General features: G+C 37.3%; 1 protein-coding gene and 1 gene segment (V, D, J or C); both read right to left on the reverse strand.

The window, feature by feature from the left end:
* LOC135288831 (immunoglobulin epsilon heavy chain-like) overlaps nucleotides 1-22,741 on the reverse strand; it is a 77,790-nt gene that overhangs the window by 30,035 nt on the left and 25,014 nt on the right. The gene's annotated exons all lie outside the window — the stretch shown is intronic.
* LOC135288822 (Ig mu chain C region-like) lies at nucleotides 7,009-21,622 on the reverse strand. The segment is given in 6 exon segments: nucleotides 7,009-7,118; nucleotides 8,800-8,924; nucleotides 12,566-12,907; nucleotides 15,810-16,142; nucleotides 18,631-18,960; nucleotides 19,990-21,622. Coding segments are annotated over 6 exon segments (1,533 nt in total).

Consider the following 22,741-nt stretch of genomic DNA (forward strand, 5'->3'; position numbering starts at 1 on the left):
AGCAATTTTTGGATAAAAAAATTGGATTTTTTGGAGGAAAAATGTGGATTTTTAGGAGGAAAATATGTGGATTTTTAGGAGGAAAATATGTGGATTTTTAAGAAAAAAAGATCAAATTTTGGAGGAAAAATAGCAATTTTTGGAGGAAAAAAGTGGATTTTTAGGAGGAAAAATGTGGATTGTTGGGTGGAAAATGTCGATTTTTTGGAGGAAAAATATGGATTTTTAGGAAGAAAAAATACGTCAAATTTTGGATGAAAAATGCCAATTTTCAGAAGTAAAAATCAGATTTTAAGCAGAAAAAGAAGCGGATGTCAGTCGGCCATTTTGTCTGGGGGTTTCCGGTCGCTCCCGGAAGGTTCCGGAAGGTTCCGGGTCCATCCCAAGAGGGCGGGGCACGAGGGCGTGGCCATGAAGTTCATCCAGACGAGCTTGGATAAATCCATGACGAGGCCGGCCAACGTCAACGTTTCCGTCATCTTGGCCGACTCCGACACTGTTTGCTATTAAATTTTGGGTGAAATAAACGAAATTTCAGAAATTAAAATTGAATTTTTGTCATTTTTTGGGAAAAAAAATGGGTTTTTGGGACGAAAAATGTGGATTTTTATGAGGTAAAATGTGGATTTTTATGGGAAAAAAAAGTGGAATTTTAGCAGGAAAAATGTCAAATTTTGGAGGAAAATTATCAATTTTTAACAGGAAAAATGCCAAATTTTGGAGGAAAATTGTCAATTTTTAGCAGAAAAAATGTCAGATTTTGCAGGTAAAATTTTGGAGAAAGAAATCGATTTTTTGAAGGAAGAATGTGAATTTTTAGGTAAAAAATGTCAATTTTTGGGAGAAAAAAGTGGATTTTAAGAAGAAAAATGTGAATTTTTTTGAGAAAAAGTGTTGATTTTTAGGAAGAAAAAATATGTCAAATTTTGGATGAAAAATGCCAATTTTCAGAAGGAAAAATCAGATTTTAAGCAGAAAAAGAAGCGGATCTCAGTCGGCCATTTTGTCTGGGGGTTTCCGGTCGCTCCCGGAAGGTTCCGGAAGGTTCCGGGTCCATCCCAAGAGGGCGGGGCACGAGGGCGTGGCCATGAAGTTCATCCAGAGGAGCTTGGATAAATCCATGACGAGGCCGGCCAACGTCAACGTTTCCGTCATCTTGGCCGATTCCGACACCGTTTGTTATTAAATTGTTTAATTTTGGGTGAAATAAAGTGAATTTCAGTAAATTAAAATTTTTTCTGTGTGGTATTTTTGAGTTTTGGTGTGAAAATTTTGGATTTTGGGGTGGAAAAATGTGGACTTTTAGGTGAAAAATATCAATTTTTAAGAGGAAAATTGTGGATTTTTTAGGAAGGAAAAATGTGGATTTTTAGCAAGAAAAACGTCAAATTTTGGAGGAAAATGTGGATTTTTTAGGAGGAGAAATGTGATTTTTTTTTAGGGAAAAAGTGGATGTTAGGAGTGAAAATGTGAATTTTTAGGCAGGAAAAATATGGATTTTTAACATGAAAAATGCGCATTTTTAAGGAGGAAAAAATATGTATTTTTGAGAGAAAAATTTGTAATATTTTGCGTAACAAATTGGATTTTCTTGAGGAAAAAGTGTTGATTTTGAGGAAGGAAAAAAATCTCAATTTTTGGAGGGAAAAATTGCCAATTTTTTGAGGAAAAAAGCGGATTTTTAGCAGAAAAAGAAGCGGATTTCAGTCGGCCATTTTGTCTGGGGGTTTCCGGTCGCTCCCGGAAGGTTCCGGAAGGTTCCGGGTCCATCCCAAGAGGGCGGGGCACGAGGGCGTGGCCATGAAGTTCATCCAGAGGAGCTTGGACAAATCCATGGCCAGGCCACAAAACGTCAACGTTTCGGTGATTTTCGCCGACTCTGACACCATTTTCACATTTTTTTGCCCGTTTTGCCCAATTTCCCCCTTTTTTCGCCCCAGATCTGCACCCGGCCTGCGTCGCGGTCACGCCCGGCCTCGAGCCCCACCACGACCCGGAAGATTCCGACCTCTGGACCTTCGGCACCTTCGTCATCCTCTTCCTCCTCAGCCTCTTCTACAGCACCGGCGTCACCGTCTTCAAGGTCGTTTTCCCCGAAAAAAAACAGGTTTTGGTCAATTTCTGCACAAAAATCGATATATATGCAAATCTATGCAGATTTTTCTGTTTAAATAATCGGTTTTTAATGGGTTTATGACTCAAATTTTTTCCTCAAAATCTTCCCCAGAAAATCCCACCAAATGCAGAATTTTGCACAAATTTATGTAGATTTATGCAGATTTATGTAAATTTATGCGGCTTTAAGCAAATTTTCCTTTTAAATATTCAAATTTTAATGGGTTTATGACTCAAATTTTTCCTAAAGCATCTTCCCCAGGAAAATCCACCCCAAAATCCAAAATTTTGTGCAAATTTACTCAGATTTATGCAGATTTTATGCAAATTTATGCAAATTTATCCAGATTTTTGCAAATTTATCCAGATTTAAGCAAATTTTGTGTTTAAATATTCAAATTTTAATGGGTTTATCACTCCAGTTTTTCCTCAAGATCTTCCTCCAAAACCTTTTCCAGAAAATCCCCCCAAATCCAGAATTTTGCACAAATTTGTGTAAATTTATGCAGATTTATGCAAATTTATCCAGATTTAAGCAAAATTTGTATTGAAATATTCCATTTTAATGGGTTTATCACTCTAATTTTTCCTCAAAATCTTCCCCAGAAAATCTTCCCCCGAAATCCAGATTTTTTTGGCAAACTCCTGCAAATTTAATCAAATCTGCGCAAATTTTATGCAAATTTATGTAGATTTATGTAGATTTATGCTGATTTATGCAAATTTTGTGTTTAAATATTCAATTTTCAATGGGTTTATGACTCCAATTTTTCCTAAAATATCTTCCCCAGAAAACTCACCCCAAAATCCATAAATTTACTCAGACTTCTGCAAATTTATGTAAATTTATGCAAATTTGTGCAAAATTTTGCGTTTAAATATTGAATTTTTAATGGGTTTATGACTCCAATTTTCCCCCAAAATCTTCCCCAGAAAATTCCCCCAAAATCCAGAATTTTGCGCACATTTATGCAAATCTACTCAGATTTATGCAGATTTATGCAAATTTACACAAAATTTATATTTTAAAGTTTCATTTTTAAGTGAGTTTGTGACTCCAATTTTCCCCCCAAAATCCCCCAAATTTTCCTCCCAAAATCTCCCCAAATCCACAAAATGTTATGCAAATTTATGCAGATTAATGCGAATTTATGGGAATTTTAGGTTTTAAAATCCCATTTTTAACGGGTTTGTGACCCAACATTTTCCTCAAAAAATCCCAAGTTTTTTCCCCAAAAAACCCCAAAATGTTCCTCAAAAATTTATCCAAAAATTCCCCAAATTTCTCCCCAAAAAATCCCAGAATTTTCTCCAAAATTTTTCCCAAAAAATTCTCAAATTTCTCCTCAAATTTTCTCCAATTTTTCATCAAATTTTCTCCAATTTCTCCCCAAATTTTCCCCTAAAATTCCCCAAAATTTTTCACCTAAAAATCCCCAAAAATCCTCAGATTTTCCCCCCAAAAATCTTCTTTTTTTCCCCCAATTTTCCCCCAAAATCCCAATTTTTTCCCAAAAACCCCCAATTGTTCTCCCCAATTGCCAATTATTGTTAATTTATGCAAATTTATTCAATTTTGGTGTTTTTTTGCAGGTGCTGTGAGGTGCTGGAAGAGAAGATGTCGCGTTTTGGGGCAATAAAATGAAATTTTGGGTGTTTTGTGTCCAAATTCTTGATTTTCTGTAAAAAATCAGTTTTTAATAAAAATTCCCAATTTTTTAACAGATTTGTGACCCCAAAACAGAGAGAAATTCCCCCAAAAATCCCAAATTTTCCTCCCAAAAATCCTCCAAAATTTCCCCTAAAATTCAAATATTTTCCCTTAAAAGTAATTATAAAAATCCACAAAAATACCCCCAAAATCCCAAATTTTTCCCCAAAAAAATCCCCAAAATTTTCCTTAAAATTCAAAATTTTTCCCTTAAAAATAATTTTAAAAATCCCCCCAAAATTCCAAATTTTTACCCAAAAGAATCCCCCAAATTTTCCTTAAAATTAAAATTCTTTTCCCTTAAAAATAATTTTAAAAATCCACAAAAAATTCCCCCAAAAATTCCAAATTTTCTCCCAAAAAATTCCCCCCAAAAATCCCAATTTTCCCCTAAAAAAATTCATCTTAAAACTCAACATTTTTCCCTAAAAAAATCCCATTTTTTTTCCCAAAAAATCCCCAAAATTTCCCCCCAAAAAATCCCCAAAATTTCCCCCCAAAAAATCCCCCAAAATTCCAAATTTTTCCTCCAAAAATCCCCAAATTTCCAATTTTTTCCTAAAGAAAAATCCCTCAAACTCCCCACAATTTTTTTCCCCAAAAATTCAAAATTTTCCCTAAAAAACCCCAACAACTCTTCCCCAAAAATTCACAAAAAATCCCCAAAATTCCCTTCAAAATTCCCCAAAATTTTCCCAATTTTTGCCTAAAAAAATCACCAAATTTTCCCTTAAAAAATTCCAATTTTTCCCTTCTAAAATCCCCATTTTTTCCCCAAAATTTCCCCCAAAATCCTCAATTTTTACCCAAATTTTTACTTAAAAAACCCCCCAAAATTGACATTTTTACCCCAAAATCGCTTCAATTTTTCTCCCCCCCAAAATCCAAAATTCACCCAAAATTGACCCAAAATTCGATTTTCTGCCTTTTCCCCTCCCCCACTCAAACTTCCCCTTTTTTACCCTAAAAATTTATATTTTTTTTTGGGTTTTATTTTTTTTTTTTTTGTTTTCGTTTTTTTTTTTTTCTTTTCTTTTTTTGAGCTTTTTGACCCAAATTTGCTCAAACCGAGAGGTTTTGACCCCAAATCCTCCCCCGGGCGGTTTCTGTTTGTCTCGAACCCAAAATTTTTGGAGTTTCGCCTCAAAAAGTTCCCGTGAATTGGTAAGGAAAAGGTTAAAAATTGAGAAAAAAAAAGACAAAATTTTGGGTAAAAATCAGGGAAAAAATAGAAAAAAATTTAAGATTTTTAAAGGAAAATTTGGGGATTTTTTTGTGAAATTTTGGAGAGAATTTTATGAATTTTGGGGATTTTTTTTGAGGAAAAAAATTGGAATTATTTTTTTTTAAATTAGGGGAAATTTGGGGATTTTTAGGGAAATTTTGGTGAAAAATTTTGGGATTTTCTTGAAAAATATTTTGGGGAAAAATTTTGGGGAATTTTGAGGAAAATTTGGCTCTAAAACCCCTCAAAAAAAAATCAAACAAAAACCCCAAAATTCCCCCCTTAAAAATCTCAATTTTGGTAAAAAATTGATCAAAAAAGTGAAATTTGGGTCAAAAACTTGAGCAAAAACTGGGAAATTTGAGGGAAAATTCAGCAAAAATTTGAGATTTTTGGGGTGAAATGACCAAAAAAATTGAATTTTTGGTTAAAAAATGACCCCAAAAATGGAAAATTTGGGGGTAAAATCCATAAAAATTTGAGATTTTTGGGGATTTTTGGGGTCTTGATTCAATTTTTTGGGGTTTGGAGAAAAATTTTGGGGGGATTTGATCAAATTTTGAGGTTTTAAGATTCAATTTTGGGGATTTTCCACCAAATTTTTGGGGAAAAACGTTGAAATTTTGGGATTTTACCCAAATTTTGGGGATTTTTTAAAATTTTGACAGAATTTTGGGGTTTAAAATAAAATTTTTGGGGCTTTTTGGACCAATTTTTGGGGGAATTGATCGAATTTGGATTTTTCCCAAATTTGTGAGAATTTGTTTCAATTTCGTTGATTTTTTCCCAAATTTGGGACTTTTTTCCCCCAAATTTTTGGTCATTTTAATCCAATTTTAGAAGTTTTTTTTTTTGTTCAATTTTGGGGGTTTTTTGGCTCAAATTTTGGGGGATTTTGCGCCCCCTGGTGGCCGAAAAATGAATTAAAAATCCCTCAAAATTTCCCAAAAATTAAAATAAATTTTAATAATTTTAAATAAATTTTAAATAAATTTTAATAAATTTTATTTTAAAACTAAAACCACCCCAAATTTATTTTAAGAATCCCAAAATTTCCTCCCAAAATCCTGAAATTTTATTTTCAAACCCCAAAATTTCCCCCCTAAAATTTATTAAAAAACCCCAAAATTTCCCAAAAAAATTTCATTTAAAATCCCAAATTTTTCCCCAAAATTTCCACAAAATCCCAGCAAAAATTCTTTTTAAAACCCCCGAATTTCCCCAAAAATCCATTTTAAAAACCAAAAAATTGCCCCGAAATTAAATTTATTTTAAAAAACAAAAAACATTTTCCTCCAAATCCCCAAAATTTTATTTTAAAAACCCAAATTTCTCCCCCCAAAAATTAAAATTAATTTGAAAGCCCCCAAAATTTATTAAAATCCTCCAAAATTCATTTAAAAAACCCCAAATTTTCTCCCAAAATTTAATAAAAAAATTTTAAAAAAACCCCAAAAACCAACATTTTACCCCAAATTCACCAAAATTCATTAAAAACAAAAAAAATTTCCCCAAAATTTCCTCGAAAATGCAAAAATTTATTTTAAAAACCCAAAATTCACCCCAAAATTCATCAAAAAACCCCAAAATTCCGTTTTAAAAACTTCAAATTTTACCCCAAAATGCATTAAAAACCCAAAAATTCCCCCAAAATTTCCTCAAAAATAAAAATATTTTTTTAAAAACCCCCAAATTTACCCCAAAATCCATTAAAAAAACCCCAAAATTTACCCCAAAATTTCATCAAAAATTCAAAAATTTATTTTAAAACCCCTAAATTTCCCCTAAAATCCCCAAAATTTCCCCCAAAACCCAAAAATTTATTAAAAAAACCCCAAATTTTCCCCCAAAATTTATTTTTAAAAAATCCAAATTTTTCCCCCCCAAAATTCCCCGAAATCCCAAAGAAAAAACAACAAAATTTTGGTTAAAAAAATGAAAATTTTCTTTATTTTTTGGGGTTTTTGGGGGATATTTACAAGGGTGGGGGGAGGGGAAGGGAAAATTTTGGGAAATTTGGGAAAATTCCAGAAGGTTCCGGCACTTCCGGGTTTGGGGTCATTTCACCTGAAATGAGAAAAAAAGAAAAAATCAGAATTTTTAGCAAAAAAAATTGGATTTTTTTGAGCTAAAAATGTGAATTTTTGCCCGAAATTTAAGGGTTAAAAATCGGAATTTTTTGGGTAGAAAAAGGGAAAAAAAAATTGGGAATTTTGGGGGAAAAAATGGGATTTTTTTTGGTGGAAAAATCTGGAAAAAATTGAATTTTTGGATGTAAAAATGGGGGAAAAAATTGGATTTTTTGAGTGTAAAATTGTGAATTTTTGCCCGAAATTTAAGGGTTAAAAATCGGAATTTTTTTGGGTGGGAAAAGGAAAAAAAATTTGGGAGTTTTTGGGGGGAAAAATCTGGAAAAAAATTGGGATTTTTGGGTGTGAAACAAGGAAAAAAAAATTGAATTTTTGGATGTAAAAATGGGGAAAAATATTGGATTTTTTGGGCTATAAAAACAGAAAAAAATTGGATTTTTTGGAGCTAAAAATGTGAATTTTTGCCTGAAATTTAAGGGTTAAAAATCGGAATTTTTTTGGGTGGAAAAAGGGAAAAAAATGGGAATTTTGGGGGAAAAATGGGGTGAAAAATTTGGATTATTTGGGGTAAAAATGGGAAAATAATTGGATTTTTGGGCTGAAAAATGGGAGAAAAATTGGAATTTTTAGGGGGAAAAAATCGGAAATTTTATCCATAAAATCAGGGGGAAAAAAATCGAAATTTTGGGTGTAAAATCAGGGGAAAAAATTGGAATTTTTGGGCTGAAAAATGGGAGAAAAATTTGGATTTTTTGGGGGAAAAATTGGAATTTTTGTTCATAAAATCAAGAAAAAAATTGGAATTTTTGGGTGTAAAATCAGGGAAAAAAAATCGAATTTTTGGGCTGAAAAATAGCAGAAAATTTTGAATTTTTGGGGGGAAAATACCGAAATTTTGGGTGTTAAAACCAGATAAAAAATTGGAATTTTTGGGCTGAAAAATGGCCAAAAAAATCAGATTTTTTTTCCCTAAAATCGTCAATTTTCGAGCTAAATGCGCGGGGGAAGAAGCGATTTTTGGGTGAAAAAAAGGGGATTTTTGGGCCATAAAACCAGGGGAAAAAAATTGAATTTTTGGATGTAAAAATAGGAAAAAAATTGGAATTTTTGGGCTCTAAAATGGGAGAAAAATTTGAATTTTTTGGGCTGAAAATTTGGAATTTTTGGGTAATAAGAGCAGAAAAAATTGGGGTTTTTTGGGCATAAAATGAGGTAAAAATTGGAATTTTTGGGTGTAAAATGGGAGAAAAATTTGGATTTTTTGGGGGAAAAATTGGAAATTTTGTCCATAAAATCAGGGAGGAAAATTTGAATTTTTGGGTGTAAAATCAGGGAAAAAAAATTCGAATTTTTGGGTGTAAAATCTGGGAAAAAATTGGAATTTTTGTGTGTAAAATCATATAAAAAATCGGATTTTTGGGCTGAAAAACAGCAGAAAAATTTGAAATTTTTGGGGGGAAAAATCGAAATTTTGGGTATAAAATCTGGTAAAAAATTGGAATTTTGGGTGTAAAATCAGGCAAAAAATTGGAATTTTGGGCTGAAAAATGGCCAAAAAAAATCAGATTTTTTGCCCTAAAATCCTCAATTTTCGAGATAAATCCACGGGGACAGAAGCGATTTTTGGGTGAAAATCGGGGGATTTTGGCGCAGTTGACCTTGATGAGGGTGACGGTGGCGCTGTAGAAGAGGCTGAGGATGAAGAGGACGATGAAGGTCGAGGCCGTGGCCCAGAGGCTGCGCAGATCCTCGTCCTCCTCCAGGGCGGCGCCGGCGAGCAGGGCTGCAAAATGGGGCGAAAACGGGAAAAAACGGGAAAAAAAAACATTAAAAATTTGAAAAAAAATAGAATTTTAGGGGTTAGTACAAAAATTGGGGGGTTTTGACCCAAAAATTCATGATTTTAAGGCAAAATTTGGGTGTTGAAGGTGTAAAATTTTGGATTTTTTCGCCGCTAAATTTGGGATTTTTTGACCCAAAATTTGGGATTTTTTAACCCCTCAAATCCCAATTTTTTTGCTCCAAATTTTGGATTTTTTGACTCTCAAATCCTGATTTTTTTGCCCCAAAATTTAGGATTTTCAGCCCCAAGATTCGGATTTTTTTAACCCCCAAATCTCGATTTTTTTCGCCCCAAAATTTGGATTTTTAAACCCCTAAATCCTGATTTTTTTAATCGCAAAATTTAGGAGTTTTTCGCCCCAAAATTTGGATTTTTAAACCGTCAAATCCCAATATTTTTGCCACAAAATTTGGTTTTTTTAACCCCTAAATCCTGGGGGTTTTGCCACAAAATTTGAGATTTTTTGCCCGAAAATTTGGATTTTTTTTACCCTCAAATCCTGATATTTTTTGTCCCAAAATTTGAGATTTTTTTCGCCCCAAAATTTGGATGTTTTAACCCTAAAATCTTGATTTTTTTTTGCCCCAAAATTTTGGATTTTTCACCCCAAAATTCAGATTTTTTAACCCTCAAATCCCGGTATTTTTTTTGCCCCCAAATTTGGGATTTTTTTAACCCTCAAATCCTGATTTTTTTGCCCCAAAATTTAGGATTTTTCACCCCAAAATTTTAATTTTTTAACCCACAAATCCCGATTTTTTTTGCCCCAAAATTTGGGATTTTTTGCCCCAAAATCTTGATTTTTTAATTGAAAAATTTAGGATTTTCCACCCCAAAATTTGGATTTTTTAACCCCCTAAATCCTGATTTTTTTATTGCAAAATTTAGGAATTTTTCGCCCCAAAATTTGGATTTTTTTAACACCCAAATCCCGATTTTTTTGCCCCAAAATTTGGGATTTTTTTTAACCTTAAAATTTGGGATTTTTTTACCCCAAAATCCTGAATTTCCACCCCAAAATTTGGGATTTTTTTACCCTAAAATCCTGAAATTTTTGCCCAAAAATTTGGGATTTTTAAGCCCCCAAATCCCGAGTTTTCCACCCCAAAAATTGAGAGGTTTTATCCTCAAAATTCGCACTTTTTTACCCCAAAATTTGGGATTTCCCCCCCCCCAAAAAAGGGATTTTTACACCCAAAATCTTGATATTTTTTTCCACCGAAAATTTGGGATTTTTTACCCTAAAATCCTGAAAATTTTGCCCGAAAATTTGGGATATTTAAGCCCCCAAATCCCAAGTTTTCCACCCCAAAAATTTGGGGGTTTTATCCCCAAAATTGGGATTTTTTTTACACCCAAAATTGGGATTTTTTTCACCCAAAATTTGGGATTTTTTACCCCAAAATCCCCCGCCCTGCAGCGCCCCCTGGTGGCCGCCGCCCCTCCCGGATTGACCCAAAATCGGCGCTTTTGGACCCAAAAATTCGGGGTCAAAATTTCCCCATTTTTGGGCAAAAAAATGGAAATTTGGGGGAAGAAATTTGGGGATTTTGGGGGGAAATTGGGGGAATTTCCTTAATTTTGGGAAATTTTGGAATTTTATGGAATTTTTGTAATTTTTGGGGAAAGAATTTGGGATTTTGGGGCAAAAAATTGGGATTTGGGGGGAAATTGGGGGAAATTTGCTGGATTTGGGGAAAAAATGAGGAATTTTGTCGATTTTTTGCAATTTTGGGGGATTTTGGGTCTGGAATTGGAAAGGATGAATTTTTTTGGGGAGAAAAACAGGGGAAAAGGGAAATTTTTGGGTGAAAATTGAGCATTTTGTGGTGGGAAAAGTTGGGATTTTTGGGGGGAAAATTGGGATTTTTGGGAAAAGTTGTTTTCTAATGAAAACAAGATTTTTTGGGGTGAAAATGTGGATTTTTGGTGAGAAAATTTGGATTTTTTTGGTGAAAAAGTGGAAATTTTGGGGTAAAAAATAGGATTTTTTTGGAAAATGTGAGTCTGAGAAAAATCAGATTTTTTGGTGAAAATGGGGATTTTTTTGTGGGAAAAATGGGATTTTTTGGGTGAAAAATCGGCAATTTTTGGGAAAAATTGGGAATTTTGGGGGTAATTTGGTTTGTAGGGAAAATGGCATTTTTTGGGGGGAAAACGACAAATTTTGGGGGTAAAAATAGGAATTTTGGGTGAAAAAATTCAGATTTTGGGGAAAGATTTCGTCTATTGGAGAAAAATTCATTTCTGAGAAAAAGTGAAAATTTTTGGGTAAAATTTCGTGATTTTTGATGGGGAAAATCGAATTTTTTGGGTGAAAAAGTGGCGATTTTGGGAAAAAATCGGTTCTTTTTGGGAAAAATTGGTCAGTTTGGGGAAAAAATGATATATTGAGAAAAATGTTATTTTTGGTGGGGAAAATCACATTTTTGGTGGGAAAACATGCTAGAAATGGCATTTTTTTGAGTGAAAAAATCCAAATTTTGGTAAAAAAATAATTTCTTTGCAACAAACCCATTTTGTTAGAAACACACTCAAAACTCTTTACAAAATCTCGATTTTTGGGTTAAAACCACGTCAAAAAATCGCATTTTTGAGCGAAAAATCGCCCTTTTTTTTTGCAAAACCTTTATTTTTCTCTACCAAAGTGCATTTTTTTGGGGAAAAAAATCGGATTTTCAGTAACAACCACTGAGGGCGTGGCTGAAAATGAGGAAAAATTTGAGGTTTTTGGGTTTCCTGGCAGCCTTGTCCAGCGGCCGCCGCTCGCGCCCCCACACGGGGCCGGATCGGGGCAAAAAGGGGCCAGATTGGGAAAAAATTGGGGTTTTTTGGGGAAAAATGGGATTTTTGGGGAAAAATGGGTTTTTTGGGGAAAAAATGGGTTTTTTGAATGGAAAAGTGGGGATTTTTTGGGAAAAATTGGGGATTTTTGGGGGGATTTTGGTGGGTTTAGGGGGAAATTTGGTTTCTGAGAAAAACTGGATTTTTGGTTGAAAATGATCAAGTTTTGGCAGGAAATTTTGGTGGTTTTGGGTGAAAAAGTGGCGATTTTGGGAAAAAAATGGCAACTTTTGGGGAAAAATTGGTCTGTTGGGGAAAATGAGTTTCTGAGAAAAAGTGGAACACTTCTGTGAAAAATTGGCAATTTTTGATGGGAAAAATGGGATTTTTGGGGGGAAAAATGGCAATTTTGGGGAAAATATTGGTCAACTTGGGAAAAAATGATATATTGAGAAAAATTGTATTTTTGGTGGGGAAAATCGCATTTTTGGTGGGAAAACATGGTAGAAATGGCATTTTTTGAGTGAAAAAATCCAAATTTTGGGAAAAAATCGATTTTTTTGCATCAAACCCATTTTGTTAGGAACACACTCGAAACTCTTTACAAAATCTCGATTTTTGGGTTAAAACCACGTCAAAAAATCGCATTTTTGAGCGAAAAATCGCCATTTTTTTTTGCAAAACCTTTATTTTCGAAGCTAAAAAAGTGCAATTTTCGGGAAAAACTCCCAATTTTCAGTAACAACCGCTGAGGGCATCACTGAAAATGAGGGAAACGTTGACGTTGGCGGGTTTACCGGCAGCCTTGTCCAGCGACCTCTGCGCCAGCCGCAGCGGCAGCCGCTCGTGCCCCACCAGGCAGGTGAAGACGCCGCCGCCCTCCCAATCCCGCGCCGGCACCGTCAAGGTGCTGACGGCCAGGTGGGCGTGGCCGGAAGGGGCGTGGCCGTTGTCGGGGCGTGGCCGGAAGGTGATGGCGCGGCCCGGTGGGAGGGGCCGGCCGTCCTGCAGCCATTGGACGAGGAGGTCGGGCGGGTTGAAGTCGCGCACCAGGCAGGTGAGGGTGGCCCAGGTGTGGAGGCGGAGCTGCTCGGGGGGCGGGGCCAGCAGGTAGATGGAGGGCGGGGACGCGTCCGGGACTGTGAGGAAAAGGAAATTTAGTTGGGATTAAAGTGGTTTGGGTTTTTTTCCTCAAAAAAAACGCGTTTTTCACCCAAAATCCTATTAGTTTTGCCGCAATAATTCCATCCCAAAACCCCCATTTTTCTCCCCAAAACCCCCAATAATTTCACCCCAAAGCTCCCCATTTTCCACCTCAAAATGCCCCAAAAATTCCACCCTAAAATCTCAATAATTTCACCCCAAAACTCCATTTTTTTTCACTTCAAAGCTCCCCATTTTCCACCCCAAAAACCCCAAAAATCCCACCACAAAACCTCCCATTTTTCACCCTAAAAGACCGAATTATTCCACCCCAAAACCGCCCATTTTCCACCCCAAAATCCCCAAAAATTCCACCCCAAAACCTCCCATTTTCGACCCCAAAATTCTCAAAAATTCCACCCCAAAAACTCCCATTTTTTCACCCCAAAATCCCCAATAATTTCATCCCAAAATCTCGAATAATTCCACCCCAAAATCTCCAAAAATTCCACCCCAAAAACTCAAAATTTCCACCCCAAAACCTCCATTTTTACCCCAAAACCCCCCATTTATTTCACCCCAAAAACTCCAATAATACCACCCCAAAACCTCCCATTTTTCACCCTAAAAAACCAAATTATTCCACCCCAAAACCGCCCATTTTTCACCCCAAAACCCCAATAATTCTACCCCCAAATGCCCCATTTTCGACCCCAAAATCCCCAATTATTCCACCCCAAATGCCCCATTTTCAACCCCAAAATCCCCAATAATTCCACCCCAAAACCTCACATTTTTCACCCCAAAAATTCCACCCCAAAACCTCCCATTGTTTGCCTCAAAAAACCCCAATTATTCCACCCCAAAACCCCCTATTTTCAACATTAAAATTCCCAATAATTCCACCCCAAAACCTCCCATTTTTCACCCTAAAAAACCCAATAATTCCACCCCAAAATCCCCAAAAATTCCACCCCAAAATCTCCAATAATTCCACCCCAAAAATTCCACCCCAAAATCTCCAATAATTCCACCCCAAAATCCCCAAAAATTCCACCCCAAAACCTCCCATTTTTCACCCCAAAAATTGCAATAACACCACCCCAAAACCCCAATAATTTCACCCCAAAACTCCACTTTTTCCACCCCAAAAATTCCACCCCAAAACCTCCCATTTTTCACTCCAAAATTCCCAATAATTCCACCCCAAAACCCCATCCCAAATCCCAATAAATTTACCCCAAAATCCCAAAAAAATTCCACCCCAAAACTCCACTTTTTTCACCCCAAATCTCCCCATTTTTCACCCCAAAATCCCAACGGGTTTTGGGATTTTGGGGGTATAAATGTGGGATTTTGGGCTGAAATTTTTGGATTTTGGGTCGAAATTTTGGGGGTTTGAGCCAAAATTTTGGGATTTTTGAGGTGAAAATTGGGGGATTTTGAGCTGAAATCCTGGGATTTTGGGCTGAAAATGAGATTTTTTGGGATTTTGTGGTGAAATTTTTGAAATTTGTGCCGAAATTTTGGGATTTTGAGCTAAAATTTTGCAATTTTGAGGTGAAATGCCGTGATTTTGAGGTGAAAATTGGGGGATTTCGGCTGAAATCCCAGGATTTTGGAGTAAGAATCTGAATTTTGGGCTGAAAAAGTGAACTTTCGGGATTTTGGTGTGAAAATCAGAATTTTGAGCTGAAATTTTGGGATTTCGGGCTGGAATTTTGGGATTTCGAGGTGAAAATTGGGGGATTTCGGCTGAAATCCCAGGATTTTGGAGTAAGAATCCGAATTTTGGGCTGAAAATGTGAACTTTTGGGGTTTTGAGCTGAAATTCTGGGATTTTGAGGTGAAAATTGGGGGATTTTGGCTGAAATTTTGGGATTTTGGGGTAAGAATCTGAATTTCGGTCTGAAAATTTGAACTTCGGGGATTTTGGGCTGAAATTTTTCAAGCTTTTACCAAAATTTTTGAATTTTGTGCCAAAATTTTGGATTTTGAGCTGAAATTTTGGGATTTTGAGGTAAGAATCTGAATTTTGGGCTGAAAATATGAACTTTTGGGATTTCGGGGTGGAAATCATGATTTTAGGCTGAAATTTTGGGACTTTCTTGCTGAAATTTTTGGAATTTTGAGCTGAAATCCCAGGATTTTGGTGTAAGAATCCGAATTTCAGTCTAAAAATGTGAACTTCGGGGATTTTGTGCTGAAATTTTTGAATTTTGTGCTGAAATTGTTCTATTTTGATCTGAAATCCTGGGATTTTGAGGTGAAATATTGCGATTTTGGGCAGAAATCCCACAATTTTGGGGTAAGAATCTGAATTTTGGGCTGAAAATGTGAACTTTTGGGACTTCGTGCTGAAATTCTGAATTTTGCGACAAAATTCTTGAATTTTGTGCTGAAATTTTGGGATTTTGAGCTGAAATCTCAGAATTTTGGTCTAAAATCCCAGGATTTTGGAGTAAGACTCTGAATTTCGGGCTGAAAATGTGAACTTTTGGGATTTTGAGCTGAAATTTTTGAATTTTGCGCTGAAATTGCTCAATTTTGAGCTGAAATTTTTGAATTTTTGAATTTGTGCCGAAATTTTTGAATTTTGCGCTGAAATTGCTCAGTTTTGAGCTGAAATTTTTGAATTTTTGAATTTGTGCCGAAATTTTTGAATTTTGCGCTGAAATTGCTCAGTTTTGAGCTGAAATTTTTGAATTTTTGAATTTTGTGCCGAAATTTTCCGATTTTGTGCCGAAACATCGGAAAACTGCGGCGAAAATTGGGATTTCCTTCCAAAATCCCATAACTTTAAGGTAAAAAACCTCAAATTTCGCTCCAGAACCCCTAAATTTCGACATTTTCGAGCAAAAAAATCGCGATTTCGCAACTTTTCCCCCCAAAACTCACCCGCGGCCTTCCTCAAGGTCACCTCCCGCGGGTAGAGCAGCTCGGGGTGCGACACGCGGCACGTGAAGACCTGCCCGGACTCCCAGGCCTCGGTGGCCACCGCGGCCACGCCCTCGGCCGCCATCATCCCGTTGGCCTGGATGGCCGGCGCCGACGTCGCCGTGGCCAAGGCCCGGCCGTCCTCCCCCAGCCACGTCACCTCCAGCCCCTCAGCCGGCGCCGGCAGGTTGGAGACGCGGCAGGTGAGGCGCGCCGAGCGCTCGCGGAAGACGTCGGCGAAGGGCGGCGGCACCGGCTCCACGCGGATCTCGCCGGCGGCCAGCGGCGCGTCGTCTGGCGGGGGGAAGGGGTTGGGGGTCAACTGGAAGGGTTTTGATGGTGGTTTTGGGTCTTTTCCACCCAAAACGATCATTGGTGTTGAGCATGGGTCAACTGGAAGACCCTTCTTGATGGTTTGGGTGGTTTTTATCCAAAAAAAATCATTTGTGTTGAGTATTGGTCAACTGGAAGACCCTTCTTGATGTTTTGGGTGTTTTTCACCCAAAAAGACCATTGGTGTTGACCATTGTCATTTGGAAGACCCTTCTTGATGGTTTTGGGTGGTTTTGACCCAAAACAATCATTGGTGTTGAGTATTGGTCAACTGGAAGACCCTTCTTGATGTTTTGGGTCTTTTCCACCCAAAATGATCATTGATGTTGAGCATGGGTCAATTGGAAGACCCTTCTTGATGGTTTGGGTGGTTTTAACCCAAAAATAAGTGTTGGGGTTGAGTATTGGTCAACTGGAAGAGTTTTCTTGATGGTTTTGGGTTTTTTCCACCCAAAACGATCATTGGTGTTGAGCATGGGTCAACTGGAAGAGTTTTCTTGATGGTTTGGGTGGTTTTTATCCAAAAAAAATCATTTGTGTTGAGTATTGGTCAACTGGAAGACCCTTCTTGATGATTTGGGTGGTTTTTACACAAAAATGGGTTTTGGGGTTGAGTATTGGTCAACTGGAAGACCCTTCTTGATGGTTTTGGGTTTTTTCCACCCAAAATAATCATTGGTGTTGAGTATTGGTCAACTGGAAGACCCTTCTTGATGTTTTGGGTCTTTTTCACCCAAAAAGACCATTGGTGTTGACCATTGTCAATTGGAAGACCCTTCTTGATGGTTTGGGTGGTTTTAACCCAAAAATAAGTGTTGGGGTTGAGTATTGGTCAACTGGAAGTGTTTTCTTGATGGTTTTGGGTTTTTTCCACCCCAAACGATCATTGGTGTTGAGCATGGGTCAACTGGAAGACCCTTCTTGATGATTTGGGTGTTTTTTATAAAAAAAAATCATTTGTGTTGAGTATTGGTCAACTGGAAGACCCTTCTTGATGTTTTGGGTCTTTTTCACCCAAAAAGACCATTGGTGTTGACCATTGTCAATTGGAAGACCCTTCTTGATGGTTTTGGGTCTTTTCCACCCAAAACGATCATTGGTGTTGAGTATTGGCCAACTGGAAGACCCTTCTTGATGGTTTGGGTGGTTTTTACCCAAAAATAAGTGTTGGGGTTGAGTATTGGTCAACTGGAAGACCCTTCTTGATGTTTTGGGTCTTTTTCACCCAAAAAGACCATTGGTGTTGACCATTGTCATTTGGAAGACCCTTCTTGATGGTTTTGGGTCTTTTCCACCCAAAACGATCATTGATGTTGAGTATGGGTCAACTGGAAGACCCTTCTTGATGGTTTTGGGTGTTTTTATAAAAAAAAAATCATTGGTGTTGACCATTGTCAATTGGAAGACCCTTCTTGATGATTTGGGTGGTTTTTACCCAAAAATGGGTGTTGGGGTTGAGAAATGGTTGGTTCAACCCAACCCAACTCAACCCAACCCAACTCAACTCAACCCAACTCAACCCAACCCAACCCAACTCAACCCAACTCAATCAATTCAACCCAACTCAACTCAATCCAACTCAACTCAACCCAACTCAATCAATTCAACTCAACTCAACTCAACTCAACTCAACTCAACTCAACTCAACCCAACTCAATAAATTCAATTCAACTCAACTCAACTCAACTCAACTCAATCAACTCAACCCAACTCAACTCAACTCAACTCAACTCAACTCAATCAACTCAACCCAACTCAACTCAACTGAACTCAACTCAACCAAATCCAACTCAACTCAATCCAACTAAATCAACCCAATCAACTCAACTCAACCCAACTCAACCCAACCCAACTCAATCAATTCAAATCAACTCAACTCAACTCAACTCAACTCAACTCAACCCAACCCAACTCAATCACTTCAACTCAACTCAACTCAACTCAACTCAACTCAACCCAACTCAACTCAACTCAACCCAACTCAATAAATTCAATTCAACTCAACTCAACTCAACTCAACTCAACTCAACTCAACTGAACTCAACTCAACCAAATCCAACTCAACTCAATCCAACTCAATCAACCCAATCATCTCAACTCAACCCAACTCAACCCAACCCAACTCAATCAATTCAACTCAACTCAACCCAACTCAACTCAACCCAACTCAACTCAACCCAACTCAATCAATTCAACCCAACTCAACTCAACAAACTCAACCCAACCCAACTCAACCAATTCAATTCAACTCAACTCAACTGAACCCAACTCAACTCAACCCAATCAATTCAACTCAACTCAACTCAACTCAACCAACTCAACCCAACTCAACTCAACTCAACTCAACTCAACCTCCTCCAATCCCATTTTTTTCTCGATTTCTACGGGAATTTCACCCTGAAATGACCCAAAACCCCAAATTTTTCAATTTTCTCCCCAAAAAACTCACATCCGCACTCCATGGCCTTGCTGGTGTTCCTCATCTCCTCCCCGGCCTGGCAGGTGAAGACGACGCCGCTCTCCCACTCGGCCTCCGTCACCACCACCCGGCTGCCGGCCACGAAGACGCCGGAACCTTCCGGAACCGGCCCCTCGTGGGCCACGCCCTCGCTGACGGGGGCGCCGTTGCGCCGCCACCGGATGGGGGCGGAGCCGAGGCCGCGCCGGGAGCCGCGGATTTGGCAGAGGAGGGTGGAGTTGCGGTAGGGGCCCTGGAACTCCTCGCGGGACGGCGGGAACAGGGTGAGGGACGGCGAGGAGGGCGGTGCGGCGCCGGGGCCTGCGGGGGGAAAACTGGGGTGAATTCGGGGGAATTTGGCAAAATTTGTGAGAATTTGATAAAATTTGGGGAAATTTGGGGGAAATGTGTGAAATTTTGGGAAAATTTGAGGACATTTGGGGGAATTTTGGGAAAATTTGTGGAAATTTGGAGAAATTTGTGAAATTTGGGAGAAATTTGGGGGAAATTTGGGGAAATTAGTGAAAATTTGGGGAAATTTTGTGAAATTTTGTGGAAATTTGTGGAAATTTGTGAAAATTTGGGGACATTTTGGGAAAATTTGTGGAAATGTGGAGAAATTTTGTAATATTTGTGAAAAGTTTGGGAGATTTGTAAAATTTGTGAAAATTCAGGGAAATTTAGGAAAAATTGTGAAAATTTGGGAAAATTTGTGAAAATTTTGTAAAATTTGTGAAAATTTGGGGAGATTTGGGGAAATTTTGTGAAATTTGGGGAAATTTGTGAAAATTCGGGGGAAATTTGGGGAAATTTTGTGAAATTTGTGAAACTTTGGGGAAATTTCTGAAAATTTGGGGAAATTTGGGGGGAAATTTTGGGGAAATTTGGGGAAATTTGGGGGAAATCTGGGGAAATTGGGGGGAATTTGTGAAATTTTGGGAAAATTCGGGGAAATTTGTGAAAATTTGTGACAATTTTGTAAAATTTGTGAAAATTTGGAGAGATTGGGGAAACATTTTGCGAAATATGTGAGAATTCGGGGGAAATTTGTGAAAATTCGGGGAAATTTGTGGAAATTTGTGAAAATTTGTGAAAATTCGGGGAAATTTGTGAAAATTTTGGGGAAATTTGGGGAGATTTGTGGAAAATTTGTGAAAATTGGGGGAAATTTGTGAAAACTTGGGGGAAATTTGTGAAAATTTTGTAAAATTTGTGGAACATTTTTTGGGGACATTTTTTAGGGTATTCAGGCCATTTTTCACGGCATCATTTGGGACATTTCTGGGCACACCCGCACCATTTTTTTGGGCCGTTTTCCACACTTTTCCCCCCCCATTTCTGGCTTCTCACCTGGGTTAAACACCTCCACGCTGCGGCTGCCCTTGGCGTGCCGGGCCTGGCAGCGGAAGGGCTGCCGGGATTTCCCCTCCTCCAGCTCCATGCCCAGCCGCGAGGCCGCCAGGAAGGTTCCGGAACTCGGCAGCGCCGGGAAGGCGGCGCCGGCCACGCTTTGGTTCCGGCTGTCGCTCCAGGCGAAGCCGACTGGCTCCGGCACGAAGCCGACGGCGACGCAGCCGACGGAGAACAGGGAGCTGGCGCCGCACGGGGACAGCGGGAACAAATCCGGGGCACGGGCCGAGACTGCGGGGAAAAAATTCCAGAATTTTAGGTCAAAAAGCAAAGAAATTTGGTGAAAATACGCGAAAATTCCGTCAAAATACGCGGAAATTTGGCGAAAATACATGGAAATTCAAGCAAAATTCCCACCAAAATTTCATTAAATTTTTGCAAGAAATTCGGAAAAAATTCAGTGAAAATTCAGCAAAAATTCCACCCAAAAATCTGCTAAAATTCCAGCACAAATTCAGTGAAAATTCCATCAAAATATGCGAAAATTTGGTGAAAATACATGGAAATTCAGGTAAAATTTCTATAAAAATTTTATGAAATTTTTTACAAAAATTTGAGGGGAAATACTGAAAAAAAATCAGTGAAAATTCAGTGAAAATTCCACCCAAAAATCCGCTAAAATTCCAGCAGAAATTCAGTGAAAATTCCATCAAAATAAGCGAAAATTTGGTGAAAATACATGGAAATTTAAGCAAAATTTCCACAAAAATTTCATTAAATTTTTGCAAGAAAATTCAGAAAAAAATTCAGAAAAAATTCAATGAAAATTAAGCGAAAATTCCACCCAAAAATCTGTTAAAATTCCAGCAGAAATTCAGTGAAAATTCCATTAAAATACGGGAAAATTTGGTGAAAATCCATGGAAATTCAAGCAAAATTTCCACGAAAAGGTAATGAAATTTTTTGTGGAAATTCTGTGAAAAAATCCCACTAAAATTCCTACAAAAACGGGCAAAAAATTCAGAAGAGATTTAGCGATAATTTAGCTGAAATTCAGCTAAAATTTTGGCAGAAGTTCCACGGAAATTTAGTGAAAATTCCAGCAGAAATTCAGTAAAAATCCTGTGAAAATTTCATGAAAATTCCACCCAAAAATTGCCTTAAAAATCCACAGAAATTCAGTGAAAATTCTGTGAAAATTCAGTGAAAATTCAGTGAAAATTCAGTGAAAATTCTGCAAAAATTCTGGCAGAAATTCAGCAAAAATTTCACAAAAAATTCCAGGAAAATTCCACAAAAAATTCCAGGAAAATTTCCACAAAAAATCCAGGAAAATTTCACGAAAATTCCGAGACAATTCAGCAAAAATTCTGCGGAAATTGGGGTTTTTTTGGGGGGGAAATTCTGGGATTTTCCACCCAGGTGGGAAAAAATTAAAATTTTGGTGAAAATACGCTAAAATTTTGGTGAAAATACGCTAAAATTTGGCCAAAATCGCTGAAAAATTCATCAAAATATGTGAAAATACATGGAAATCGAGGCAAAATTTCCACGAAAAAATTAATGAATTTTTTGGTGGAAATTCTGTGAAAAATCCCACAAAAAATCCAATAAAAATGGGCAAAAAATTCAGAAAAAAATCCTCAAAAATTCGACAAAAATTGCACAAAATTTATGCAGAAATTCAGTAAAATTCCGTGAAAATTTTGTGGAAATTTTGGCAGAAATTCCCAATTTTTGGGTGTAAAATTCCCAATTTTTGGGTGTAAAAGTCCCAATTTTTGGGTGTAAAAGTCCCAATTTTTGGGCAGAAAACCCTCAATTATTTATTTAAAAAATCCTGATTCTTGGGTGGAAAATCTCTGATTTTTGGGTGGAAAATTCCCAATTTTGGGTGGAAAAATCCCCATTTTTTGGTGAAAAAAAATCTCCATTTTATTGGTGAAAAATTCCCAGTTTTTGGTTGGAAAAATCCCAATTTTTGGACAAAACAATTCCTAATTTTTGGGTGGAAAATCCCCAATTTTGAGGCTGAAAAATCCCAATTTTTGGGTGGAAAAAATCCCCTTTTTTGGTGGAAAAAAATCTCATTTTTTGGAGTGGAAATTCCCAATTTTTGGGGTGGAAAAATCCCAATTTTTGGGTAGAAAAATCCCCAATTTTTGGTTTAAAATCCCCAATTTTTAGGGTGGAAATTCCCATTTTTTGGTGGAAAAAATCCCATTTTTTTTTGGTGGAAAAATTCTCATTTTTTGGGGTGGAAATTCCCAATTTTTGGGGTGGAATAATCCCAATTTTTGGGTGGAAAATTCCCCATTTCTTTGGGTTAAAAGTCCCAAATTTTTGAGTGGAAATTCCCAATTTTTGGGGCCGAAAATCCTCATTTTTTTGGGTGGAAAATCCCCAATTTTTGGGTGGAAATTCCTAATTTTTGGGGTAGAAAAATCCCAATTTTTGGGGTGGAAAAATCCTCAATTTTTGGGTTAAAATCCCCAATTTTTAGGGTGGAAAAAATCCCTTTTTTGGGTGGAAAAATCCAAATTTTTTACTTGAAAATTCCCCAATTTTGGGCAGAAAAATCCTAATTTTCGGGTGGAAAAAAATCCCATTTTTTGGTGGAAAAAAATCTCATTTTTGGGGGTGGAAATTCCCAATTTTTGGGGTGGAAAAATCCTCAATTTTTGGGTTAAAATCCCCAATTTTTAGGCTGGAAGTTCCCATTTTTTGGGTTAAAATTCCCAATTTTTGGGTG

The sequence above is a fragment of the Passer domesticus genome, chromosome 36, assembly GCF_036417665.1.
Source record: "Passer domesticus isolate bPasDom1 chromosome 36, bPasDom1.hap1, whole genome shotgun sequence".
Taxonomy (NCBI): Eukaryota; Metazoa; Chordata; class Aves; order Passeriformes; family Passeridae; genus Passer; species Passer domesticus.